Source organism: Hypanus sabinus, chromosome 16, assembly GCF_030144855.1.
Source record: "Hypanus sabinus isolate sHypSab1 chromosome 16, sHypSab1.hap1, whole genome shotgun sequence".
NCBI classification, from domain to species: Eukaryota; Metazoa; Chordata; class Chondrichthyes; order Myliobatiformes; family Dasyatidae; genus Hypanus; species Hypanus sabinus.
The window spans coordinates 29,101,727-29,124,274 of NC_082721.1; the positions used below are offsets into that span (position 1 = coordinate 29,101,727).

Sequence of the window (22,548 nt, forward strand, 5' to 3'; positions counted from 1 at the left end):
GATAGTTGCAGGACACTGACTCAGTTCAGCTCAGAGACGAGTAAACCTCATTTGGGATTTATTTTTTCAAAGAAGCCAGTGTGGAGGTTTGAAAAATCTGAATGGGCAGGGTAGATCAAGGCAGAATCCAAAGATAGCATCTGTAAATAAAAGATGGCTACTAATTAATACAGTGAGGAAAATAAACGCAAACATCCTGTCATCAGAGAGCAGAATTTATGACTTAAAGCTTCTAAGAGTTGCCTTCCCGAACAAAATCAGATGAACAGTAGAGAAATATACAAGACTGCTAAAGCAGGGTGGTGGGATGGGAGCAGGCTTTGGGGTAGAATGAGTACCTCTGGTTGAGCTGAATGGTCCATCTGACACCAGCGACCAACAATGACGTTTTGCAGGCAGCTTACAAAGCTACTAGATACTCCAGTAGATGTACTTCTACTGAACTGCAGTGTGCAACCTGTAATTTCCCTTTTCAGGGTGTTCTTTTCAGCTGACTAAACGATCTCCTGGGGGATTCGGCGAACTGGACTCTCGAGAGTGCAGGCACGGCCACTGCTGGGGATGGACGCTGCGTCCAAACCTGACGGCGGAAGTGGAGCCCGTGGTCGGCTCCATTACTTTGCGCCAATTAAAGCGCTGAGCAAGATTAAAATCGTCAGGGAGGAGAGTGGAAAATGAGCAGGTGTTCAGCTCCGCCTGCCTGCGTTTGATCAGTCACCTTCTCTTCTCGCTACTAACATCGGGCGGGGAGGGGGTTCCACACCATCAGGTTCGGGATCAGTTGTTGCCCTGCAGCTACTAGACTGCTGGACGGATTCACTGTCGGGGGCTCTGAAGTTCATGTTCCACGTGTCTTTTCTTTACTTTTTAAAATTATTTGTGTGTTGATCAAGGCGACAAGACTGAGGGCGAAGGACGAGCTAGTGTTAAGTTCTCTACTCCGCAAGATTTACTCGCTTTAGCGTTGAACTGGCTCTGCGGCTGTGGCCTGCAACCGTCAGCACTTGCCTCAGTGCTGAACCAGCTTTTTGGTTATGTCCTGCAGCCATTGGACTTCTGGAGCACTTCCCCCGTCTCAGTGCTAAACTGGCTCAGTGTCTGCGGACTCGCTTTCCGGGACTCTACGACTAACGTTCTGTGTTTACTTTTTTGTTCTTTTTTGCCACACATTAAGAGTTTGACGGTCCTTGGTGCGTGGGGAGTTTTAATGGGGTTTCACTGTGTTCCTTTGTTTTCAGGCCGCCTGCAAGAAGACAAATCTCAAGGTTGTTTTCAGTATGGACATTCTGCTAATAAATGCAGTCTGACCTTTGAATTGTCCAGATTTAGAGCAGAGCTCCTGAAAAATAGAACAAATTCTCCTTCACCTGTGTGCCAGATCCCACCTGACAACTTCATGGAAGTTGGTCCTCATAATTGTATCTGCTTTTCCCTCTCACATGTTGATATTGTGTTTTAACAGGTGAAAGCCCAGCCAGCTCTGCCTCCTCCAGGCAATTTGATAACTATCACCTCAGCTGCAAGGGCCCTCATCAGGAATTTACTGGAAAATTTTCAGAGATGAACATTTTTACCAATATTGTTTCTTTTATTGTCTAGTGGAGTGGCTGTTGGAATCTACACTACAAATTCGCCTGAAGCCTGTCACTATGTAGCAAACGATAGTGAAGCAAATATCTTGGTGGTAGAGAACAACAAGCAACTGCAGAAGATCTTGCAGGTCTGTTGGCTCCTCTTCAAATCACTTGAGGATCTAGAATCGTTTTTTTAATACTTAGAAACTTCATTCCGTAAGCATTGGTTAGGCTAAAGGAAGTGACTCAGCATTTTACCCAAAGCTGTTCGCATTAATTCTCAATATATTTCAGTTGTGACAATTTAGGAACATAGAAAACCTACAGCACGATACAGGCCCTTCAGCCAACAAAGTTGTGCTGAACATGTCCCTACCTTAGAAATTACTAGGCTTACCCATAGCCCTCTATTTTTCTAAGCTCCATGTATCTATCCAAAAGTCTCTTAAAAGACCCTATCGTATCCACCTCCACCACCATTGCCGGCAGCCCATTCCATGCGCTCACCACTCTCCGAGTAAAAGACTTACCCCTGACATCTCTGTATCTACTCCCAAGCACCTTAAACTTGTGTCCTCTTGTGGCAACCATTTCAGCCCTGGGAAAAACCTCTGATTATCCACATGATCAATGCCTCTCATCATATTATATACCTCTATCACGTCACCTCTCATCCTCCGTTGCTCCAAGGAGAAAAGGCTGAGGCATCACATATTCAGGTACAGCCTGTCTTATGGTCAGGTTACAGGCGTCAGAATATCTGCACCACTTGGGCCAGCCTAGGTGAGACCAATATGTGGGCACGGAGCAGGGACTGAAAGCGCGACCCATTATGCATGAGCACGCTGCAAGCCAAAAGCCACCCATAACCAGAGAGAGGCAGCTGAACAATCATCTATGAAGCAATGACTTCCACCCATCCCACACTGGACTGGTTCAGGCTGACGTAAATGGTGCTAGCCCAGCTCAGGATGGAATAGATTCATCCCCAGTTTCATTCAGAAATATAAAGAGTAAAAGAGAGGTGAGTGTAGATAACGGACCGCTAGAAAATTATGTTGGAGCGCTAGTAGCGGGGTACATAGAAATGGCAGATGATCTTAAGTACCTTGAGTCAGTCTTCACTGTGGAAGAAACTAGCGGTATGTCAGATATTCGAGAGGGTCAGGGGCAGAAGTGAGTGTAGTTGCTATTACAATGGAGAAGGTGTCTGGGAAACTAAGAGGTCTGAAGGTAGATACGTCAAATGGACTACACCCCAGGGTTCTGAAAGGGGTAGCTGAAGAGATTGTGGAGGCATTTGTGATCTTTCAAAAATCAGTTGACTCTGGAATGATTCTAGAGGGCTAGAGAATTGCAAATGTCACTACACTGTTTAAGAAGGGAGGAAGGCAGAAGAAAGGAAATTATAGGCCAGTTAGCTTGTCTTCAGTGATTGGGAAAATACTTCAGTTCATTATTAAGGATGGGGTTTTGGAGTACTTTGAGGCACATGATGAAGTGGGTCAAAGTCAGCATAGTTTCCTTAAGTGGAAATCTTGCCTGTCAAAATCTGTTGGAATTCTTTGAGGAAATGACAAGTAGGATAGACAAAGGAGCGTCAGCGGATGTTGTTTACCTGGATTTTCAGAAGGCCTTTGACAGGCTGCCTCACATGAGGCTATTAAACAAGATAAGAGCCCATGGTATTACAGGAAAGATACTAGCATGGATAGAAGATTGTCTGACTGTCAGGAGGAAAAGAGTGGGAATGAAGGGGTTTTTTACTGACTCGATTGCTGATGACTAGTGTTCCATAGGGGTCGCTGTTGGGACTGCTTTTCATTGTTTTAGATCTGATTTGTATGATGGACTGAAGAGCTTTGTGGCCAAGATTGCGGACAATACAAATATAAGTGGAGTGGCAGGTAGTGTTGAAGAAGCAGGGAGTCTGCAGAAGGACTTGGAAAGATTGGGAGAATGGGCAAAGAAGTGGCAGATGGAATATAGTGCAGGGATATGTATGACCATGTAGAAAGTATAAAGGCATAGACTGTTTTAAACTGGAAGAAAATTCAAATGTCGAGGTGCAAAGGAACTTGGGAGTCCTTATGCAGAATTTCCTAAAGGTTAACTTGAAGGTTAAGTCAGTGGTAAGGAAGGCAGTTCTTTTGCAAAGACTAGAATATAAGAGTAAGGATGTGATGCTGAGACTTTATAAGGCATTGGTCAGACCACACTTGGAGTATTGTGAGCAGTTTTGGGCCCCTTATCTAAGAAAAGATGTGCTGGCGTTGGAGAAGGTTCGGGGTAGTTCACAAGAATGATCCTGGGAATGAAAGGGTTAATGTATGAGGAGTGTTTGATGGCTCTGGGCCTAAACTTGCTGGAGTTTGGAAGATTGAGGAAGAATCTCATTGAAGGCTATCGAAAATTAAAAGACCAAGACAGTGGATGTGGAGAGGATGTTTCCAATAGTGAATGTCTAGAACCAGAGGACACAGCTTCAGAATGAAGGGACATCCATTTAGAACAGAAATTAGGAGTATTTTCTTCAGTCGGAGGGTGGTAAATCTGTGGGATTCATCACCACAGATGGCTATGGAGGCCAAGTCATTGGGTATGTTTAAAGTAGAGTTTGGCAGGTTCTTGATTGATCAGGGTGTCAAATGTTGCGGGGAGAAGGCTGTAGAATAGGGTTGAGAGGGATGATAAATCAGCCGTGATAGAGCAGACTCAATGGGCCGAATGGCCAAATTCTGCTCCTTTGTCTTATGGTTACACTCAACAAAGACTGCAATGATGTATTCATTCTGATCAACTCAGTGCTACATGAAAGAGCTACTTTGACTTCTAGATGTTTGATTACGTTCTCGTGCTTCCGTTGCATTCCTTCATTGTGTTTAGTTGGTGACTTGGCAGCTTTGGGCTCGTCAACCTTGTCTGCATTTATTGAACATGACAACCCGCAACAGCCCGTTTAGACTGCCAAGTCAATGCCACCACTTCTCCTGTATTCAACTTGCTCACATCTTAATTCCCTTTTATTCTCCAATAAATTATATTTTCCTTTCATGTACTGCTTCCATGCATTTAGTAACTGATTTTCCAACTAACTTTCTGGTAAAGACTTTATTCTAATCCTCTTGTAATTCCTTCTATAACTCCTGCATTTGTACCTCCCATCACCATTTTGAAATCACCTTCCATTATTTTAACTACTTGTAGGATAAATTGAAAACACTTTTTATTCTAACATTTTATATAGAAAATTGAAATGTTTAATATCGCAGTGAAGTAGAATCACTTGCACTGTCTAATTGTGCACTTGTTCCTGTTTCTGTCTACTTATTGCCCCTGGATATTGTTTAATTCTTTATTCACAGATTCAAGATCAGCTACCACATCTAAAAGCAATTGTACAGTACAAGGAGGAACTGAAAGAGAAAAGACCAAACCTTTACACGGTACGTTATTACTGAGAGCCAGACTTAAGAATCAAGTAAAGAAAATGGTGATGTGAAAAGTTTTGGATAAGATGAGTACAGATGCACTGAGAAAGCTGAAAAGATATCAGCCAGGGTTTAAAGTATGACCATGAATTGGTTGCCATAATCTGTAAGGACGTAATAATGAAAGGTTGGAGACTGGGGTTAGAGCAGAGTTGGTCGTTACAAAGAGCATAGGAATGCCCCAGAAATGTCACTTGGCCCACAGACAGCTGTGGACAAGGGTACTGAACAGCCTGGATTGATACAGGGTTGTAAGAAGAAGTAGGTTTAGACCTATAGAAAGTGAACCTTTGTGATAGAACGTCCTCAAGAATTGTGATAATGGTATTTGGATTTCGGAAGTGTCTCTAATGTGCTTTTGTTCCTTGCACCCCACAAAGTGGTCAGAGTTCATGCAGCTCGGGAAGGACGTGCCCGATTCACAGTTGGATGAGACCATTGCCTCCCAAAAGCCCAATCAATGTTGCACACTCATCTACACTTCAGGGACCACTGGGAAGCCAAAGGGAGTCATGTTGAGCCATGATAACGTAAGTGTTGTTCTGTTAGCAATGTAATTTTACAGCTGACTAACGTGCTAGAATATATGTAGTGATTTTTCCATTACATAAATAAAATTAAGGTATTGATTTAGGCTAAAATGATCAGGACTGATCTGTCTTTTATGTCTACGTTATGTGTGTACGGCTGTATCAGTTACTGATTGTACTTGCCACTGCAAAGTCTATTGACTTTTCCAAACGAGTCAACAGAGGTACATTTGCTGGGACAATATGGTGTGTATAGACCAGGGGTCGGCAACCCGCGGCTCTGGACCCGCATGCGTCTCTTTCATCTCTGTGCTGCGGCTCCCCGTGGTTTGTTAGTTTTTGAAATGTAATTCGAATTTGAAGATTATGGTGATCTTGTACAATCTAAAAACGTTGTGGAGACCCCATTTCCTGGCACATCCGAACTGGCTCACAATTAGCCACCGTTCCGGCTAAGGGAGATAGCCTACGGGGGTTTGTGAGTACGTGTCTTTTGGAGCATCTGCGCCCACGGGGACGGGTTGAGGGAGGCTTTAAAGCAAGGCTGTTTAGTTCGAATAAAGTTACCTTTGACTGCAGTGTCGTTATTTTAGCGCTGCGTGTAGCGCTACACTGCTACGACGTGTTTTTTATCGCTATTAATATACATCACCACTGCCAATGCCTGACACCCGCCAGTGCGCGCTTTCTTTTAATTCTTCGATCCAAGGTAGGCTAACTATGGAGTAACCTTCAACCCAACGTCTTTTTTTCGGAGTTCAAAATGTTTTTGTTGCATGCAGAAATGTAATTTCGTTTTCTCTGCAGGAGTTCATCAATTTCATAAATGCAACACATTATAGTTTGTTTATACATAGCATAAAGGCAAAAAAAAAACCGTTGTATGCAGTGTTATTTCATTTTAAATGTCAAACGGGTTTTGTGGCTCCCAGTGTTTTCTTTTCTGTGGGAAATGGGTCCATATTGGCTCTTTCAGTGGTAAACGTTGCCGACCCCTGGTATAGACAATAGAGTGAGTATAGCAGGCAGGGGATACTTCCCACACCCTCGGGTTTTAGCTGCTTCAACTATTTGGTCTCCCAGTATAGCTGTCACTCAATCTCATTGGCTTCTGTCTGACCAAGTGAGCTATCGCTTCTGCAGATCAGAGTCTCGGTTGCTAAGGAGTCTGAACAAGAAAGGAAAACCAGCTTGCTGACCCAGCATCGTTTTAATCTTTATTATTTATTTTATTTGGTGATGCAGTGCAGAACAGGCCCTTCTGGCCCAACGAGCTGCACGTCCCAGCAACCCACCTGTTTAACCCTAGCCTCATCACCGGAGAATTCACAGACCTACTAGGCCGTACGTCTTTAGACTGTAGGAGGAAACCGGAGCACCTGGAGGAAACTCGCAAGGTCACAGGAAGAACGAACAAAATGGTGCTGGAATTGAACTCTGACCTCTGACTCCCCGAGGTGCAATAGCGTCACGGTAATTGCTATGGTACCATGGCTCCCCACATGTCACTGTAGTTGTACAGTATTTGATGAATAAATCAGCAAGAATTGTGTGACGAAAGTAGTTTTAACTTGTAATAATCGTTTTACTTGTGGCTCTATTTTAATTTGTCCCTCAATATTATGCACTAAACAGGGCTGTGACAGTTATATTATTAATGGAGTGTTGCGTAAGAGCACTGAAGTTATTGCTGTGGGGCTGCTACAACATTACTCACAGTGAAACAGCAGAAGCCAAGGGAATATCACCACAAACTCGTGCCTTTTCCGTCATCAATGATCAATCATTCCTGATTCAGATTCATGCTGCCTCTGACCCCACCCCTCCAAAAAAAATTCATTAGAATTAGAAGCAGGAATAAGCCATTTGACCCTCACTTTCTCTCCTGCAGTTGAGTAGGATCTTATTTTGGAAGGTTCCGACAGAGCACAGTGCATTATGTAAACAGTATGTACTGCAGCCACTGTGCACTGGTTGAGGACGGGGCAAATGTTCCAGGTGATGGACAGGTGCCAATCAAGCAGGTTTGTTCTTAATGGCGGAAGTTTCTTGAGCGTTGGAGCTCCGCTTGTTTTGGCGAGCTTATGGAATTCTATCACATTCCTAACAAGCTGCTTCGGGGTGAGCTATACCGCGGAGGTTCAAAAAGGCGGCGCACAGCCACCTTCTCAGTGGCAGTGCAGGGAGTTTATTATGTGCCTGTGATGGCCCAATCCTATAGATTAATAACTTAACAAAATAATTCTAGCTGGTTATTTTTAAATCTGCAGCTAACGTGGACAGCGAATGCAGCAGGAAATATGGTGAACCTTCGGCCAGCCACTGAGTTTCAGGAGTCTATTATCAGCTACCTCCCGCTTAGCCACATTGCTGCTCAGATGATCGACATCTGGCTGTCCATAAAGTTTGGAGGAACCACTTACTTTGCACAGCCTGATGCACTGAAGGTAACAAAGAATGAACAGAGTATGGAAAAGTCAATGCTTCACATTTCTGTTGCTTTGTAGGCTGCTGACCGATACAGGTTGGTATCAGTTGGTGAGCAAGCAATGGAACTCACTGATCTGACAGGAGGAAGAAAGCTGAAAGTTTTCTATTTGCGATGTGGCCTTTTTTTTCGGTAAAATCTCTGGTGCTCAGGTTGTGAACAATTGCATGCAACAACAGCTTGACTTCTATTGTTGCAAAAAAATCCAATGTCTTTCTCTGCAGTTAGGAAAATAAAATGACTATGCTAAATAACTCACACCAGCCCTCACAGAGGGATCAGAAGTGGAAAGGGTGAGCAGTTTCAGGTTCCTGGGTGTCAACATCTCTGAGGATCTATCCTGGGCCCAACATATCGATGCAGGTACTAAGAAGGCCTAACAACACTATATTTCATTAGGAGTTGAGGAAGTTTGCTATGTCACCAAATGTAAATTTCGACAGATATACCATGGAGGGCACTCTAACTGGCTGCGTCACCCTCTGGTATGGTGGGGGCACTGCATGGGATTGAGTGCAGAACTGCAGATAGTTGAAAGCTTGGTCAGCTCCATCACAGGCAACAGCCTCCCCAGCATCCAGGACATCTTCGAGGAGCGACACCTGAAAAAGGGGGCATCCATCATTAAGGACCCCCATCACCCTCTTCTCATTGCTGCCATCAGGGAGGAGGTACAGAAGCCTGAAGGCACACACTCAACGATTCAGGAACAGATTCTTCCCCTCTGCCGTCTGATTTCTGAATGGACAATGAACCCATGAACACATTACTCATATTTTTTTTGCACTAATTATTTAATTAAATTTTTAAATATATATATTTTACTGTAATTCAGACATTATTATTATGTATTGCTTTATACTGCTGCCACAGAACAGCAAATTTCACAAGATATGCCAGTGATATTAAACCTGATTCTGATTCTGAGTATTGGGAAAGGTACTAAAAACAATCAAAGCTTAGTGAAAGCTCTCAAAGGAGCTTGTGGGCTAGGTTAAGTAGTTGGCACAGCATCCTGGGATGAAGAGGCCGAACCATGCTGTCCCGTTCTGTTTTATGTGAGGGAGAATGTTTTTGGGAAGGATATTACAGAATCTGGAGCTCTCCATAATTGAGCACAATTTCTAGTTCACGTTTAAGCGTCCAGAATAGAGATAGTTGGTAGAATTGGATGAGGTTGCAGGTCTTTTTACTCAGTGTTTATAGTTGACGTAGAAACAGCTAAAGTTTGAGTTGATTGTAAGGGTAATTACTGGACATGGGGACAGAGTGAATGTAGCAGATTGCAGAGGATGATGGGCAGAATGGACAGGTTGAATCAAGTTGTTCTGGATTGATTTCAAATGCAAAATTTCACCTTATAATTCAAAAAAATTTCTCAGCAAAAAATAACAAGGCATGCAAATGTGAGGATAACAATATTGATCAGCGAGATGGTTTGAAGTGGTTGGTGGTATAGCTGTCCCCAGCTTTACGCCACTTCGCTTTTACAAAAGACCTACATTAGTAACCTGTTTTCGCACTACAAAGAGGATTTTCGCATTTTTGAAAATTTTTCCCAAATAAATTAATGGCTCTTCACTTTACATCATTTTGTCTTAAGAAAGGTTTCATAGAAACACTCTACCTTTGTAAAGGGGGGGGGGGGGAACACACACCTGTATTATGAATTGCTACATGGAAATTCCAGATCAACAACACCTGAGATTTTATTTTTGATTTTTCCAGCTTGTAAAGTGCTTGTCCTCATGAGTCCTAGTAAGTTCAAATAAATTTGATTTCTCTTTTTGGAACAAGTCTTCACTATCTTTATAACAAAGAAATATCAATGGCAGTGGCAGTGATGGGTGGGTAAGATTATTTAAAACAGATCTTAATTTATTTTGGTGAACAGCTTGGGTATTTCAGTTAGCTTGGTAGAATTATGTTCTGACAATGGGGCAAGATTCGGCATAAGGCTTCTTGTTGCAGGCTTAAGACTCACATTTATTATCTCTGACTTAAGCCATGAAATCTGTTATTTTTGTGGCAGCAGTGCGAGACAGGAAATTGCTGTATTACAAAATTAAATAAATAGTGCAAAGGAGGAACAGTGAGCTGATGTTCATGAATCATGGAGGGAAATGAGCTGTTCCTAAAATGCTGAATGTAGGTCTGCAGGCTCCTGTTCCTCTTCCCCAGTGATAGTAATGAGTCGAGGGCATGTCCCAGATGGTGAGGGTCCCTAACAATTGGAGTCAGTTGTTAAAGATGAGCTTTTGGAGTACTTGGTGACACAGGACAGGATAGGACGAAGTCAGCGCAGTTTCCTTAAGGGAAAATCTTCTCTGACAAACCTGTTGGGATTCTTTGAGGAGATTACAAGTAGGATAGATAAAGGGGATACAGTGGATGTTGTATATTTGGACTTTCAGAAGGCCTTTGACAAGGTGCCACACATGAGGCTGCTTACCAAGTTAGGAGCCCATGGTATTACAGGAAAGTTACTAACATGGTTAGGCTGATTGGAAGAAGGCAGTGAGTGGGGATAAAAGGATCCTTGTCTGGCTGGCTGCCGGTGACTAGTGGTGTTCCGCAGGGGTCAGTATTGGGACCACTTCTCTTTAAGCTGTATATCAATGATTTAGATGATGGAATAGTTGGTTTTGTTGCAAGTTTGCAGATTATGCGAAGATTGGTGGAGGAGCAGGTAGTGTTGAGAAAACAGGAAGGCTCAGAAGGACTAAGACAGATTAGGAGTATGGGCAAGAAATTGGCAAATGAAATACAATGTTTGGGAATGCATGGGCATGCACTTTGGTAGAAGAAATAAATGTGCAGACTACTTTCTAAATGGGGAGAAAATTCAAAAATCTGAGATGCAAAGGGGCTTGGGAGTCCTTGTGCAGACCACCCTGTAGGTTGACTTGCAGGTAGAGTCGATGGTGAGGAAGGCAAATGCACTGTTATCATTCATTTCAAGAGGTCTAGAGTAGAAACGTAATGCTGAAGCTTTCTAAGGCACAGGTGAGGTCTCTCCCTGAGTATTGCGAACATTTTTGGGCTCTTCATCTAAGGAGAGATGTGCTGGCATTGGAGAGGGTTCGGAGGAGGCTCACAGGGATGATTCCAGGAATGAAAGGGTAATCATATGAGGAACATTTGATGGCTTTGGGCTTGAACTCACTGGAATATGGAAGGATAAGGGGAGATCTCATTGAAACCTTTTGAATGTTGGAAGGCCTAGACAGTAAATATGGAGAGGACGTTTCCCATTGCAGAGAAGTCTAGGCCAAGAGGGCACAGCCTCAGGATAGAGGGGCGTCCATTCAAAGCAGAGATGTGGAGAAGTTTCCTTATCCATAGGGTGGTGAATTTGTGGATTTTGGCCGCTGTGGAGGCCAGATCACTGGGTCTAATTAAGGCGGAGATTGCCAGTTTCCTGATTGGCCATGGCATCCAAGGTTGCAGGGAGAATGCCGGGGAGCGGCGCTGAGGAGAGGAAAAGACCATCAGCCAGGATTGAATGGCGGAGCAGGCTCGATGGGCCAAATGGCCTAATGATGGATGAACCTTCCTGAGTCATCATCTTTTCACAGTGTCCTTGATGGTGGGGAGGGTTGTGCCCACGATGGAGCTGACGAAATCTACAACCCTCTGTGGCCACGGTCTACCCTCCTCAAAGCCTCCGCACTGGGCGGTGGTGTAAGTGGGCAAAACACTCTCCACCACACACATCTGCAGAAATTTAAAGGGTCTTTGCTGGACTAAAGAGGAGGACAAACACTAGATAGTACATTTGTGTTAATTTTCTCAGTTCTTTGAGCCACTAAGGAATTCAAGTCAAGTCAATTTTATTATCATTTCACTATATACATGTTTACAGTCAAGCGAGATGTTTCCCTGGAACAAGGTGTAAAGCACAGTAGTACGCAATAACTTGGGAAAATAAGGATAAAATCTACAAACAACAACACACACAAAATGCTGGTGGAACACAGCAGGCCAGGCAGCATCTGTAGGTATAGGCATTCCTATAGATGCTGCCTGACCTGCTGTGTTCCACCAGCATTTTGTGTGTGGTGTTGTTTGAATTTCCAGCATCTGCAGATTTCCTCGTGTTTGCTCGATTAAAATCTACAGATGAGTTAAGCATAATTAGAAAAAAGTAAAGTGCATAAATTAAAAACTGTAAGGTACAGAACAGGTTAACCATTGGGCAACACTTCAAATGCAAAGAGGCAGGGAGTTCAGAAGCCTTGCAACCTGAGGGAAGAAACTGTTTTTCATCCTGACCGTTCTTGTCTTTATGCACCAGAGTCTCCTGCCTGATGGTAGAAAGTCGAGGAGGATGCTGGATGGATTGTCGGCATCCTTGCTAATACTAAGGGCCCTGCGTACGCAGATGAATGTCCCCGATTGACTGTAGGGAGACACCTATGATCCCCTCAGCTGTTGTCACAGTCCTTTCTGGGGTCCAATGGTGCTCTTGTAAAATTCAGTTAAGATGGTAGGGAGTGGGGGTGGGGGGGCCTTGCTTGCCTCAATCTCCTTAGGAAGTGGAGGCGCTGCTCTGCCACCCTGCTCAGGAGGTGATATTAAGGGGGCAGGTGAGGTCATCCATGATGTGAGCTCCCAGGAGCTTGGTCCAAGTTGTACAAATTTAACAGAAGAGGGCTAAAGACTAGCGAATCGTATAGTCCAAACAGAAATCCATTGTGAGAATTTGCCAAAGTTGGTAAAATTGTCGGAAGAAAGCCTTGGAGGTCAATGTGTTCGAAGTTGCAGACTCAGGGGTGCATGACAGATTGTTTTGTCAAACAAACTTGGCCTCGAGGAAGAGTGAGTTTGTTATGTTTTAGAAAGCTCGGAGTTTCAGCTTAAAGTAATTAGTGAATTGGCAGGAGAGCAAATGAGTGAAATACAATGATGCCTCTAGGGGTGACTGAAAGCTAAAAAATACCCTAAGGATGTGTGACTGTTGGAACACTGGGTGGAAATGTGACTTCCACAGGCGAGACTTGTATCCTGCTTTTAGCAAGATGTTTTCAGTGTGCGGAAGGAACAATTATGTTACGAATGCAATGGAAAAGAATCAACTGCACACAAGCAGCCAGAAAAACTGATGAGAAACCAGAAGCAATATTTGTTCTTGCTGATGTCAGTGGTTCAGTGTTGGATATGTTGTGTAGACCACAGAACAGGAACAGGCCCGTGTTGTCTGTACCGAACATCACACCAAATTAAACCAAATCTCCTCTACCTCCATGGCATCTATATTCCTCCTTTCCCTGCATATCCATGTGCTTGAAAGCCTCTTAAATGCCACTGCTGTATCTGCTTCCAGCACTACCCTGGCAACTCATTCCAGGTAGCCACTAGTCTCACTGTTTAAAAAATAACTCATCCCTGTTAAATTGAACCATCTCGTCTTAAATGCACATCCATTGATTATTGACATTTCTATCCTGGGAGAAAATACCTGACTCTTTTACCTGTCTGTGTTTCTCATAGTCTAATAAATATCTGTCCTGCATTTTGTAGCACAACATCCACCAATGTCGTGGTACATACATAGCCCAGTAACCCAGATGTATTCAAATATTACAAATATCAGGCATTTGCTGATAGAATTAGACACCTTAAAGAAGGGCAGCATAGTGGGTAGCACAACACTTTACAGTACAGGAGATCTGAGTTCAGTTCTCACTGATGCCTGTAAGGAGTTTGTATGTTCCCATGACTTTGTGCTCAGGTTTCCTCCCACAGTCCAAAGACATACCGGTTGGTAGGTTAATTGGTCATTGTAAGTTGTCCCGTCATTAGGCCAGGATTAAATTGGGGGGGGGGGGGTCGCTGGGCGATGCGATTCAAAGGACTGGATCTCAATAAAATAATTAAAGGTTACCACACTAGGCTTGATGAAAATGTGTATCTAATGCAACATGCCGATAAGAAATTCAGTTTAATTCAGGGGTTCCCAACCTTTTCTATGCTGTGGAGCATGTTTTGCACACTTCCTTTAAACTTACTGGGTTCAGTGGAAAATACTACATGTAGCTTGTAAAAGAAGTGAATGAAGTCTGTGTTTCTCCCTCCAACACCACCCCCTCCCACCTTTTATTTCTACTCCTCATCTTTTTTTCCCTCCAGTCCTGATGAAGGGTCTTGGTCCGAAACATTCTTTTCCATAGTTGCTGCCTGAGTTTCTCCAGCGTTTTGTGTGTGTTGAAAGGAGACTGTGTTGGGATATTAACCGAGGGGTCTGTGTACCCTGGTTTGATTCACCACTGCGTTCGGCCCAGACCTACCACCTGCTCCTGCGCTGCATTGTTCCATGAAAGATGAATAAATACTAGGTAGTTTGGTCAGTAAAACTCTGTTGAATCAGACATTTGGTGGTTTGTAAGTCTGATTTACCTGACATCTGGTTCACTCATTCGTGCACTAAATCCTCATTACCCACGTATTTGTAAGCTTGGCTGATCGTGACTGCAAATGCCGTTGAAGCATACCAACAGAAACTTGCTGTGAGCTGTTTCACATGCTCCTTAAAACTTAGCGGGTTCAGTGGAGAAAACACGATGTGCAGCCTGTAAGAGAAGTGAGCTGAGACTGTGTTGGGAAACTAATAGGGGTAACCTCCAGGAATCAGGAAAATGTTCCAGCCAGGCACACCAAAACCCTGAGAGTAGCAGATTTTCGGGCTTAACTGCATCCTGACTCTGGTATTACCTGCTCGAATCGGCTCAGCAGTAGCAATAACACAGACAGGTGGATCACTGCCTGTGTATTGGATTTTAAATATTAAAATAAAACCGTTGATTCCATGCAGATGAGGGTCAGTATAACTGCGCGTCTCCATGCCGTTAATTTTTTCATGATTTTAAATGTTCAAGGTGCATTCTGACATGAGTTTAGATGAACACCCATCATTATTTGACTACTTTAGAATGCTTTTTGGACAGCTTGTGTAATGTGTTTGTTGGTGGAAGGTGCTCCACCAATAGCATAAAGTGTTGTAATTAGATCTTTAACATTATAAAACGCAGAATGTTAATAGGAGTGCTGTACGCCTGCACCCACCTGTTTCAGGCTACTGAACAAAACAATTATTAATTATTGAAATGTACAGTATCTCTCTAATAGAAATTGTATGATTCAAATTATCTTAATAGCTGTAACATCTTGATAAATGCTGTGTAATACTTTTGGTATGAATATTTTGAAATACACATTCCATAAAGATAATCTTCATATCCACAAAGAATGTAATTTTTGGCTCAAATTATAATTCGTGTCGGGGCTTGTAGTGAACAGTAAGAATAACTTTTGGCTTGATTCTAACTTACTTCAGGGCTCGTTGGTGACTACTATGAGAGAGGTGCGACCAACGGCATTTATGGGTGTTCCTCGTGTCTGGGAGAAGATGCAAGAGAAACTAAAGACAGTCAGTGCAAAATCTTCAACTGTAAGGAGGAAAGTGGCTTCCTGGGCAAAGGACATCGGTTTGAAAACCAATCTTGATCGCATGAATGGGTATGTATGGGATTGGAGCTTTCTAAATATACTGTAATTTGGCTTTGTAATTTCTAATCAGTTTGGTTTCTTAATTATAACTGCAGGAAGAGCTGTGAATTTAGCTATTTTGTTTTTGCTTCCTGTGATTTAAAACAACTATCTTCCTTCTCTTCACTTGATGGATAAACTTCTCAATGCATTGAAATGTTAAGCCGTATGGTAGGATACTTGGGAGTGTGGAGGAGCAGAGGGATCTGGGGGTACATGTCCACAGATCCCTGAAAGTTGCCTCACAGGTAGATAGGGTAGTTAAGAAAGCTTATGGAGTGTTAGCTTTCATAAGTTGAGGGTTAGAGTTTAAGAGTCACGGGGTAATGATGCAGCTCTATAAAACTCTGGTTAGGCCACATTTGGAGTACTGTGTCCAGTTCTGGTCGCCTCACTATAGGAAGGATGTGGAAGCATTGGAAAGGATACAGAGGAGATTTACCAGGATGCTGCCTGGTTTAGAGAATATGGATTATGATCAGAGATTAAGGGAGCTAGGGTTTTACTCTTTGGAGAGAAGGAGGATGAGAGGAGACATGATAGAGGTATACAAGATATTAAGAGGAATAGACAGAGTGGACAGCCAGCGCCTCTTCCCCAGGGTACCACTGCTCAATACAAGAGGACATGGCTTTAAGGTAAGGGGAGGGAAGTTCAAGGGGGATATTAGAGGAAGGTTTCTCACTCAGAGAGTGGTTGGTGCGTGGAATACACTGCCTGAGTCAGCGGTGGAGGCAGATACACTAGTGAGATTTAAGAGACTACAGACAGGATTGGACTATGGAGGATTTAAGGCGGAGGGTTATATAGGGGGCAGGGTTTAAGGGACGGCAGAACATTGTGGGCCGAATGGCCTGTACTGTGCCGTATTGTTCTTTGTTCTTTAACTGTTTACATTTTTTTTAACTCAATCGACATGCTTGTGTTGATTGATGCAAAGACTTGTTAGCCAAAATAAAACACATTGCAGGTTTCCAGTCAGGGGTATTAAATTTACTGTGTTATACCAAGCTGCCTCTATGCATCTCGTGAGGATTGACAATGGGTCCGCAAATCACTAACAGGTATCTTCCAGCCCAGCTTTGTTTTATGTAAGGAGTGAGGTTGGATCCATCTGAACACCAGGCTGATTTGGAAAGGTCGATTACAGTCCAGAACGTGGCAGTGGGGTCCAATCAGCTAGCTGATTTGTGGTGTTAAAAGTCTGTGGTACTGCTTTGTCTGAGCTTTGTGCCCAAAGAACTCGGGTCATAATGCTGCAGGGACGAGCCAGTGTTTGGACAGTTTAAATGTCAGGCCGGTCGTCGGGACCGGAGGCAAGGGTCGGGGCAGATATTGCTCCGCGACATTTACTCCGCTCTCCTCGGCACTGAGGCTGTGCCCTCCTCCGGGCTTGGTGTCTGTGAGCTCCGCTGTGATTTAACCTGCTGTGCAATGAACTGAGAGTGAGGGAATGGGCCTGTTCCAGCTGCTCCGGGCTTTGGCTCTATTCACTCAGTTTCATTCCGAACGCTGTTGCTTGCACGATTTGTTTTTTTCTCTCTCTCTCTCTGCTCATTGGGTGTTGGTCTTTTTTAAAATTTGTTTCTTTTGGTTTTCTTGTTTTGTGGCTGCCTGTAAGCAGATGAATGTCAAGGTTGTATAATGTATGCATACTTTGATAATAAGTGCACTTTGAATGTTAAGTTCTTCAGCCATTTTAGTCGGGCCTATAGTGAAATGACCTAAGGTGAAGCCTTAAGTGAGCAGTGTAAATAACAAGGCTAAGTTATCCAATGAAGTCCCTACAGCAACCTATAGGCAAATCAGAGTCACCACTCGTAATATGATGCAGCTTATTGAAATATCTAAAAGTTGCTTCAGGCAGAGTTTGTTCAGACAATGATTAGTTGGGACGTGGCATGATAAATCCAAAGAAACTAAGTCAGGAGAAGGAGAGAGTGTAAGTGAAATCACAACCCCAGTTCCCGCTGCATTAAACTGGATGGGTCAAAAGCAGTCATCAAAATTCTGAAACGTTCCTAAGTTTTCCTGCCCTTTCCTTGCCTCGAATTTTAAGGGTTGAAGGAAAGGTGCAACATCCAGGTATTCCAGCTCTTTGTTGGGGCTTTGGCTTCTTTTGGATCAATTCCAGGTTAATGCTGAGCCTTGCTTCCAGTTTGCATGCAGCCTCTGCCTGCGATGCACGAGTCATTAGAACAGGGCTCTGCTTTGAGGAACGTAGGGGTGGCAGTGTGCCGCGAGCCCTAAATATGGTGTTATTGGTTCGTGGGGGTTAGGGCAGTTCATTAGAAATTGCTCCTCCCTGACACTGCCAGAACACATTGCATTGAAAAGGCAAATTTATATACCTTTTTATATGATAACAAAGCCTTTAACCGAGGGAAATGTCTTTTCAGAAATATGGCAGTACCCTGGAACTTCCGTCTAGCCAACAAACTGGTGTTCAAAGTGGTTCGGAACGCACTGGGATTGAATCGTTGCACCAAGTGTTATACTGGAGCGGCTCCAATAACCAAAGACACGCTGGAGTTTTTCCTTAGTCTCAACATCCCCATATACGAGTTGTACGGAATGAGTGAGAGCTCGGGACCACACACCATTTCAGTACCGAATTCCTTCCGGCTTTCCAGGTAATTTCATGTCTTTCCATTCCACATTTGAGTTATTAGATCAAATAGTAGCGATGTTTCTGGAAATCTCTTTCTGCCCCATCTAGTCTGCTGTAGAAGAAAATTCTCCAGTGCATCCTCTCCTGATGATGCATATATATATACATACACACACACACTCTCACACTCTCACACTCTCACACTCTCTCACTCTCACACTCTCTCACTCTCTCACTCTCTCACTCTCTCACTCTCTCACTCTCTCACTCTCTCACTCTCTCACTCTCTCACTCTCTCACTCTCTCACTCTCTCACTCTCTCACACTCTCACACTCTCACACTCTCACACTCTCACACTCTCACACTCTCACACTCTCACACTCTCACACTCTCACACTCTCACACTCTCACACTCTCACACTCTCACACTCTCACACTCTCACACTCTCACACTCTCACACTCTCACACTCTCACACTCTCACACTCTCACACTCTCACACTCTCACACTCTCACACTCTCACACTCTCACACTCTCACACTCTCACACTCTCACACTCTCACACTCTCACACACACCTACCTACCTGGAGGGACTCAGCAGGCCAGGCAGCATCTATGGGGAGAAAAGTTATCAGGTGACGTTTTGGGCCCGAAATGTCGACTGTTTACTCTTTTCCATCAGTGCTGCCTGGCCTGCTGAGTTCCTCCAGCATTTTGCGTGTTTCATTGAGCTAGAAATGCCAGGCCAAGTCAGTTGATTCACCCAGGGTAGAATCTGCAGTTTGCTAATGAAGCAACCTTCTTGCTTGGAGTGTTCCTTCATGAATTTTGTGTCCGGGGACTTTGACACACACCAGTCTCTACCCGAGTCACTGCACAGGGGGTGACATTAAAGCTGCAGGTGAAAGATTCCCTTAAAAAGCATCAGCAAAAAACACCCAATAGCACTTCCTGCACTTGCCCCATTTCTCTTGAATCCCTCACTGTTAATAGAACATAGAATAGCACAGCACAGTATAGGCCCTTCGGCCCACAATGTTGTGCCAACCCTTAAACCGTGCCTCCCATATATCCCCCCCCCCACCTTAAATTCCTCCATATACCTGTCTAGTAGCCTCTTAAACTTCACAAGTGTATCTGCCTCTACCACTGACTCAGGCAGTGCATTCCATGCACCAACCACTCTCTGAATAAAAAACCTTCCTCTAATATCCCCCTTGAACTTCCCACCCCTTACCTTAAAGCCATGTCCTCTTGTACTGAGCAGTGGTGCCCTGGGGAAGAGGCGCTGGCTGTCCACTCTGTCTATTCCTCTTAATATCTTGTATACCTCTATCATCCTCCTTCTCTCCAGAGAGTAAAGCCCTAGCTCCCTTAATCTCTGATCATAATCCATGCTCTAAACCAGGCAGCATCCTGGTAAATCTCTTTTGTATCCCTTCCAATGCTTCCACATCCTTCCTATAGTGAGGACACAGCACTCCAAGTGTGGCCTAACCAGAGTTTCATAGAGCTGCATCATTACATCGCGACTCTTAAACTCTATCCCTCGACTTATGAAAGCTAACACCCCATAAGTTTTCTTAACTACCCTATCTACCCGTAAGGCAACTTTCAGGGATCTGTGGACATGTACCCCCAGATCCCTCTGCTCCTCCACACTACCATGACAAGGTAGTTTATCTTGAATATACCTGGCCCCTGTAACCACCTTGGGCAGGGAATTCCAAAGCTTCGTGCCCTTGAGTGAAGAAATTGCTTCTGTGTCCTGAGAGGCCTCGATTCTGAAACTGCCAGCCCAGGTTCGAGACAGCACCAAGGAAAAGATCAGCTCTTAATCTGCATGTTCTTTAGGAACCTGTCAGCCTGGATCACCAGTCCCTTGCTCTACAACCCTCGCCCTCCTTGGGTAAGGAGACAGACCTGTGCACACCTTCTTGACGATGGAACACCCGGTCTCTTGTATTTCATGAATATCCTTTCTGCCGAAGTGGCTTGCTTCATGCCTTTCCGTATTACTTCTCCACGGTTAACAATTTAATGTCTTTCAGCTGTGGAAAGGTGATGACAGGCTGCAAAACGAAGATCTTCAACCCTGACGCAGACGGCTGTGGCGAGATCTGTTTCTGGGGCAGGCATCTGTTCATGGGGTATCTGAACATGGAGGATAAGACGCAAGAAGCAATTGACGAAGATGGTTGGCTGCATTCGGGAGATCTGGGCAAACATGACGAGAATGGCTTCCTTTATATAACAGGAAGAATTAAAGGTATTTCCTTTGATTCGATGTATATCAAATGATAATTTTGTGCAATTGTAGCCAAAATCTCACTTCCAAGTATGCTGGTGTCTTATTTTACATTTGTATTTTCTTCAGCTGCACAAGTTGATAGTGTAGTTAACAAAGCGAATGGTGTTTTGCCCTTCATTATCCAGGGGATTAAGTTCCAAGAGCCATGAGGTAATGTTGCAGCCCAGTAGAACTGATTAGATCACACGTTCAGCTTGCTCAACCTGTCCACGCCTCTCTGTGCAATGAGGAAAGGTGAGATGCGACTTGATAGGGGTGTGGATAAGATGACAAGAGGCACAGATAGCCATTCAGCAACTCTTTGCCCCCCGTCCCCCCCAGATGGAAATGAGGAACACAAGAGGGCATATAATTTGAAGGTGTTTGGTGGGAAGAATAGAGGGGATATCAGAGATGGGTGTTCCACACAGAGTAGTGGGTGTGTGGAATCTGCTGTCGGGGTGGTGGTAGAAGAGGACATATTAGGTTCATTTAAGAGAGATTAGCTCTATTTGTCGCAGGTACATCAAAATATACAGTGAAGTATGTCGTCAGCGTCGAATCAAATCAGTGATGAATGTGCGAGTTTCATCACGTGTCCAGAGACAATGTGGCATGCCCACAACTTGCTGACTGGCTCATAGATAAAAGAGAATTGGGGGGTGGGGAAGCATTAGATTGATCCTGGAGTAGTTAAAAGGTTGGCACAATATTGTGGGCTGAAGGGCCTGTACTGTTCTGTGTTCTAAAGCCAGTGGTGATTCCCTGTGTGTTTGCCGCTAAGTAATTGTGTGATCTGGTTACATGGTGCCAGTCTGTCTCTTCGCCAACAGGCTCTGAGATTTAATTAGCGGCATCAAGGGGATGTCTTGTAAGGAAAGACTGGGCAGTGTGTTTGCTATCCTCTCTGGAACCTGGAAAGATGACAGCTGGCTTTTTTTTTGAAACAAAATGTTTCTCGTGGGTTTAACGTTCTTAGGGGAATCTGGAGCTGGGAATGGGTCGCTTTTGCAGGACTGAGATAAGGAGGAATTTCTGATCTCAAGTCATGAATCCCTTTTGTGTTGCACTCCTGGGTCAGTCTAAGTGCACTCGGGAATGAGGGTGACTCTATCCGGCAGAGGCCTGGAATCGAATCTAGCTCCCCCCCGCAGTTCAGTGTAACAATTCGTCTGTCTGCTGGTGGGTATCCGGAAGCATGGTGATTGTGGGGTGGTGAGGTCACTGCTCTTTGACGAGGCTACTGTGAAAGAGCTTTCAAGTCCAGGGGCTAGCAGATAGTCAGCTTCCTGTGCAGCCCTCTGCTGGCGTTTTCAGACACACGACATTCCCCTCCCTGTTTAACGGCCGACCCTGTGCAGTGCTGCAGTTGGTTCAGTGGACGAAACTTGAAGCTCAGCTTTGTGGGGCTGGGCACCTTTCTTTTCCGATCCCGGTGGAATTTTTTCCCCGCAGACCCAGAAGCAGCGTCCTGAACTTAATCCTATATCCTCAGCTGGGGTGGTACAGTGTCACAGCTGGCAGAGTTTGTGTCGCACAGCGGCAGCAGCCCAGCACTAGTCCTGACGTCCGTCATGGAGTTCACACGCGAGAACGTGGAACAGTCCATGCTGTCCTGCCAGCTCTTTATCGCATGCCAAGACAGTTCCTGCATAGCCCTCCTTTTCTCTTTCATTCGTGTCTCCAGTGTGGTTGCCTCTGCCATCACCCCCAGCAGCACCTGCTCCGTGCACCCACCCCTCCCTGTGAATATGTGACTTACCTCAGGGGGTTCTGACTTCCACCCACTTTGAAAGGTGTGGGGTGATGGGTTAACTGGCCACTGACGGGAACGTCAGCAACATAAAACTAGAATTTCAGACTCTGGGCGGAGTGGCCTGCTTCTGTGCTGGATGACTCTATAACTGACAAAAGTGCTGTTACATTACAACAATTTAGTATTTAGTTGACTGCAGAGGGCTTTGAGGCGTGGCAGGGTTTTTAAAGATACTGTGTGTGCAAACAAGCCCAGTTT

General features: G+C 44.3%; 1 protein-coding gene across 7 annotated transcripts in view; it reads left to right on the plus strand.

Annotated features, from left to right (window-relative positions):
- The window catches only part of acsbg2 (acyl-CoA synthetase bubblegum family member 2), a 71,720-nt gene that overhangs the window by 42,624 nt on the left and 6,548 nt on the right, over positions 1-22,548 (plus strand). For all 7 annotated transcript variants that reach the window (XM_059991430.1, XM_059991431.1, XM_059991432.1 and 4 more), the window contains 7 exons: positions 1,600-1,720; positions 4,940-5,020; positions 5,446-5,595; positions 7,866-8,042; positions 15,420-15,601; positions 18,031-18,264; positions 20,296-20,513. In XM_059991430.1, coding sequence (XP_059847413.1) covers positions 1,600-1,720; positions 4,940-5,020; positions 5,446-5,595; positions 7,866-8,042; positions 15,420-15,601; positions 18,031-18,264; positions 20,296-20,513 — 1,163 coding nt within the window. The remainder of the gene's footprint in view (positions 1-1,599; positions 1,721-4,939; positions 5,021-5,445; positions 5,596-7,865; positions 8,043-15,419; positions 15,602-18,030; positions 18,265-20,295; positions 20,514-22,548) is intronic.